General features: G+C 34.3%; 1 protein-coding gene across 1 annotated transcript; it reads left to right on the top strand.

Moving 5' to 3' along the window:
* The first annotated feature begins 463 nt into the window (after positions 1-463).
* On the top strand, positions 464-4829 carry LOC111890646 (sulfoquinovosyl transferase SQD2). Its single transcript, XM_023886751.3, has 11 exons — positions 464-931; positions 1670-1736; positions 1871-1941; positions 2408-2525; positions 2812-2885; positions 3021-3076; positions 3168-3251; positions 3342-3429; positions 3678-3755; positions 3861-3917; positions 4041-4829. The coding sequence occupies exons 1-11, from the start codon at positions 816-818 to the stop codon at positions 4555-4557; spliced, it is 1326 nt and encodes a 441-aa protein (XP_023742519.1). The 5' UTR covers positions 464-815; the 3' UTR covers positions 4558-4829.
* The last annotated feature ends 217 nt before the right edge of the window (positions 4830-5046 follow it).

Genomic DNA, 5046 nt, shown 5'->3' with positions numbered 1-5046 from the left:
TAAATATCGGGTTCAGGTATGGGATATGCCGCCCCGCCCCGAACCCGCCCCGTTGCCATTCCTAATGATTATTGCTTTAAATCCTTAATGTACTTATTTATTTATAGTTTCAATCTTATCTTATTTGAAAATATGTTTAAAAACTTGTAAATAATTACCTCTAACTATTTCATATTTTTCTTTATTCAAATAAGACAATTTCTAACCTAATTTACCAAATAAATTAACTTAAAAGTTTTCGGTTTTTCGCAAGTTACCTTCCTAATTTCAAATTTTATTCAAAACCACTTAAACAAAACATCTCTTAACCAACAAGCATGAACAGAAGTAGCATAATTTTTGTATCAACCATGTGCAAATCGACATGGAGAAATAAGTTGTGTAAAACATCCCTGTCTGAAACAAAAGACCCCACCTTGCCAGAACAAGACGTCCGACTTGATAAATCATAATCATTCAACCCCATTGGTCATTCCAATAGCATATGCTTCAGATGATTCCCGGTTTTCTTCATCGAATATCCATAATCCACTTCCATTACTCTCTTCCCCTACGATTCCTCCTTCTAATTAATATTCTCTTTTGCTCCCATATTTAAAAATCCCCAATCTTTCTACTTGCTTACAAGTCACCACCAATCATAATGCCAAGATCTTCTTTCGATATAAACCCCTATTTCTTCCTCTCTGCATCTGCATCTACATCTGCCTCTGCTTCATTTGCTTGCTACTAGTTCAAGATTTTCTTGATTTTGTGCTTTCATAACGCTACCCTTCCAAGATTCTATCTTCTTGGTTTCTTGCAGCAGCAAAAGAATGACAATCGAGGAGCGGAAAGAAGATGAAGAGGAGGGTCCTCCTTCTCAGGTTGAATATGAGATTGTCACTAAGCCTAGGCGTATTGCTCTCTTCGTTGAACCATCTCCTTTTGCGTGAGTCTCTCTTTTGATTTACGATTTTCAGTTATCCGAACAAGTAGTTGGCATAATCCACCTACCTGTGTGTTGTTGATGCGTATTAACTGCTATTCGTTTAAAAAATTTCCTGTAAGGGGAAGCTATTTGTGAGCTTGATTGATGGATATTATGAAACTGTGTCAAGAGAATGTCAAAATGTTGGTAGAAAGTCAACTGCTACATATATTGCTGTATCTTGCGACAAATTGGATTGTTATTTTGTCAATTTGATGCTATTCATCACAGAAATTATGCGTTTCTCGAGTAATTATCATCTGCCATTCAAGTGGTTACTACCACAATTAGAAAAAATATGTTAATATTGGTATTTGAAGCTTGATCGGATAGTAGACTTATAAGAAAAGATTATTCTTAGAGATTATGAGAATTATTATGAGAACTACAAGAATCCATACATCCCACTTTATCCTAATTCCTAAAGATGAGGAAAAGATTATGAAAAGAACAAATTGTTAACATAGAGATAGAGGTTTTGAAATATATACCGGAATCCATTCATCCTGTTTAGCTAATCAAATATGTATCATCCCAAACATTTTTTTTTCACCAAATCATGCACATTATAGCTCATCTCTGTATATATCTTTAAAGCCATTTAGTTGCATAACAATGAAATAAATATTATTCTTAATTGTTATCACCAATTAAACAAATTGATCAAGTCTCATTTGCTGTATCTCATCTCTATAACAGGTACGTGTCTGGATACAAGAATCGGTTTCAAAACTTCATTAAATATTTACGCGAGATGGGGGATGAGGTAAATTTGTTATATACTTATATTAGTTTTTGTATCATTATTTTCTCGAATACCTTTTAAACATCATTTATTTTAATAGGAAAAAAAAAGAAAAAAGAAACAAGGCCTTACTTGGGTTATTGCACTTTTTGTAGGTGATGGTTGTAACGACTCATGAAGGGGTGCCTGAAGAATTTCATGGAGCAAAATTAGTTGGCTCACGAAGGTTGATTTCTTTAAGATTCCTTTTCATTGATTAAAGACCTAATTACAAATTTCGGTCCCAATTAAAGAATCTATTTGCATTTTTTGTCCCCATTTCAATGTCTCTTAACATTTTTCATCCCTACATCCTCTAAACTAACACCCATTTCGTTACATTAGACGACCCACGGACTAAAAGATAAGAAACAGTGAAATAGGGACGAAAAATGTAATATCACACAGGGACCAAAACTGTAACTAGGTTTTGATCGAACTAGACTTGTTTCATAAGCCTCTTACTGGGTATGGTAAGAGGTTGGGTCTGACTCGGTTAGATTCAGACTGTTTGATACCACAATTAGCTGGGTCTGACTCAGTCCTATAGCCTGTGATATGCGTATGCGTATTACTGGGTCTGACTCAATCAGATCTGACTATCAAACAGTTTTTTTTTTTTTTTTAAATTTTCTTGAATTTTCTTTGTACAGCTTCCCTTTCCCATGGTATCAGCAAGTGCCACTTTCCCTTGCTCTGAGCCCTCGAATCATCAATGAAGTTAAAAAGTTCAAACCAGACATCATCCATGCATCATCTCCTGGTATTATGGTACATCCTTTCCCCCTTTACATGTATGTGTGCATATACACAGGCTTAAATGCAAGAAATAACAACACACTTTAAATGATTTATCTACTATAGTGTTTTACTTCATTTCTTCCTATTACAACATTTTACTTTTAAAATTTTACAAAATAATAGCATCACCCACAAAGCAACTTTAAATGTTATAATTGGGTATATTTTTCACACTACAATGACTTAATAAGAAAAAAGTGAAAGTACAATGATATAGGTTTCTAACTTTACTAACATTTTTACTTTGACTTATAAGGTTTTTGGAGCGCTTGCAATTGCAAAAATGTTGTCTGTCCCAATAGTGATGTCCTATCATACACATGTGCCTGTGTAAGTGAAACATTTGAGACAAATTGTAATTTATGTTTTGTCCTTTTTGTATGTGTATGTGTATATGTATATACATACACACACATTTATACAAATTTGGTGCTTGAAGTTGAATAAGATGTGGTTTTAATGCAGATACATACCAAGATACACGTCTAGCTGGTTAGTCAAGCCAATGTGGTTAGTTATAAGTATGCCATGAATCTTCCTTTTTGCTCTTATATTGTTATATTTTAAGGTCTTTGGAAATGAGAAATGATCATATTTTTCTTGTATGATCAGAATTTCTTCACCGAGCTGCTGATCTTACATTGGTCCCATCGGCTGCTATTGCAAAGGATCTTGAACAATACAAAGTAGCAGAATGTAAACATTTAATAGTTGATATTGAAATGTATTGAATATTTGAGAAAATAGATTAATTAATACAATGTTTTTTTTTTTTTGCCTTTTCAGCTAACACGATCCGTCTATGGAATAAGGGTGTTGATTCAGATAGCTTTCATCCGAAATTCAAGTCTCATGAAATGCGAATTAGATTATCGTATGCTTCTTCTTTGGATAATTCCCTATTTCTTTTATTTTTTTCATTAAGTAATTTCACGATTATAAGTATTTAATGTCGTTCTTTCTGCAGTAAAGTAAAAAATAAACACTTAAATTTTACAAAAGAAACAACTAATTGATCTTTAAATGTTGATCGCTGAAAAATAAATCATCATTCATGAAACAATGCGATAACAATTTCAATTCTTTGTTTGATTTTGTTGCTTCAATTTCTGTTATAAACAGCAATGGTGAACCAGATCGACCATTGATCGTACATGTTGGGCGTATTGGAGTTGAGAAAAATCTAGATTTCCTTAAGAGGTACTCTTCATTTTAGTCAATTATAATGTGTAAATACGTAATTTTTAATATGAATATTTTCCCAAAACGATTTCTAAAGTGTCGATTGATCTCCAAATTGAACAGTGTCATGGAAAAGATCCCACAAGCAAGGATAGCTTTCGTTGGAGATGGTCCATACAGGTACCCCATATGAATCCCTTTTAAAGTCAAACTCCATGAAACGTTAGAAAATATTTGTTCGATTTTTCACAATATATAAATAGCATTATTATTTCTTAATTTAAGTTTGATGTGCAAAAATAGGGAGGATCTTGAAAAGCTATTCGAAGGGATGCCAGCTGTCTTCACAGGGATGTTACAAGGCGAAGAATTATCCCAATCATACGCCAGCGGGGACATATTCCTAATGCCTTCCGAATCCGAAACACTCGGGCAGGTCGTCCTGGAAGCCATGTCATCAGGGCTGCCCGTAGTGGCTGCCCGAGCTGGAGGTGTGCCCGACATTATCCCGCCTGAACAGGAGGGAAAAACCGGGTTCCTCTTCACCCCCGGAGATCTTGATGACTGCTTAAAGAAACTGGTCCCGTTATTAGATGACAAAGAGTTACGTGAAAAGATCGGGCAGGCTGCCCGAGAGGAGATGGAGAAGTACGATTGGCGGGCAGCCACACGGGTGATTAGAAATCAACAATATAATGCTGCAATTTGGTTTTGGAGAAAGAAAAGAGAAGAACTAATGAAACCTTTACATTGGCTTGCAAGGTGTTTTCTCCCCACAGACGACCCACCTCAAAAGATAACTGCAGGGGTTGATCCTTAGACCTAAAGTTGTTTGTGTTTGTTGTTTTCAAAAGTGTAATTGCAATTGTGGTATATTTAATATTGGTTTGGTTGTAGGAAAAGGGTGATAGAGTGGTAGATATTGTATTATTTGTTAGTATTTTGAAACGCTAAATGCTCTTGTGTATTATTCGTTTGATGTAAAATTAATAATTGCTTATAGCAGCATGTAGTTATAGTCTATGTATGCTTGGTGTAGCAGTAAAGATGTGAAGTGAAAATAAATAAGTGAAGTTTTTGGTTTTGGTTTAAGTTTGGATATTATCTTTGTTGCTTTTGGATATTGTGGTGACAAATGTTATATAACACTAAATATATCTTTTAATAATCAAAAGAATCGAAATCCATTTAAATTTTGTCATTTACATAACAGGTATAACTTTTAGGGAGAAATTGAAATAAACTGAACTTTGAGGGCCTGTTTTGTAAAGAGAAAAAATTGAAGCTAGAAACAACTTCGTGGCGCGAA

The sequence above is a fragment of the Lactuca sativa genome, chromosome 5, assembly GCF_002870075.4.
Source record: "Lactuca sativa cultivar Salinas chromosome 5, Lsat_Salinas_v11, whole genome shotgun sequence".
Lineage (NCBI taxonomy): Eukaryota > Viridiplantae > Streptophyta > Magnoliopsida > Asterales > Asteraceae > Lactuca > Lactuca sativa.
This window is presented reverse-complemented; position numbering and strand designations above follow the sequence as displayed.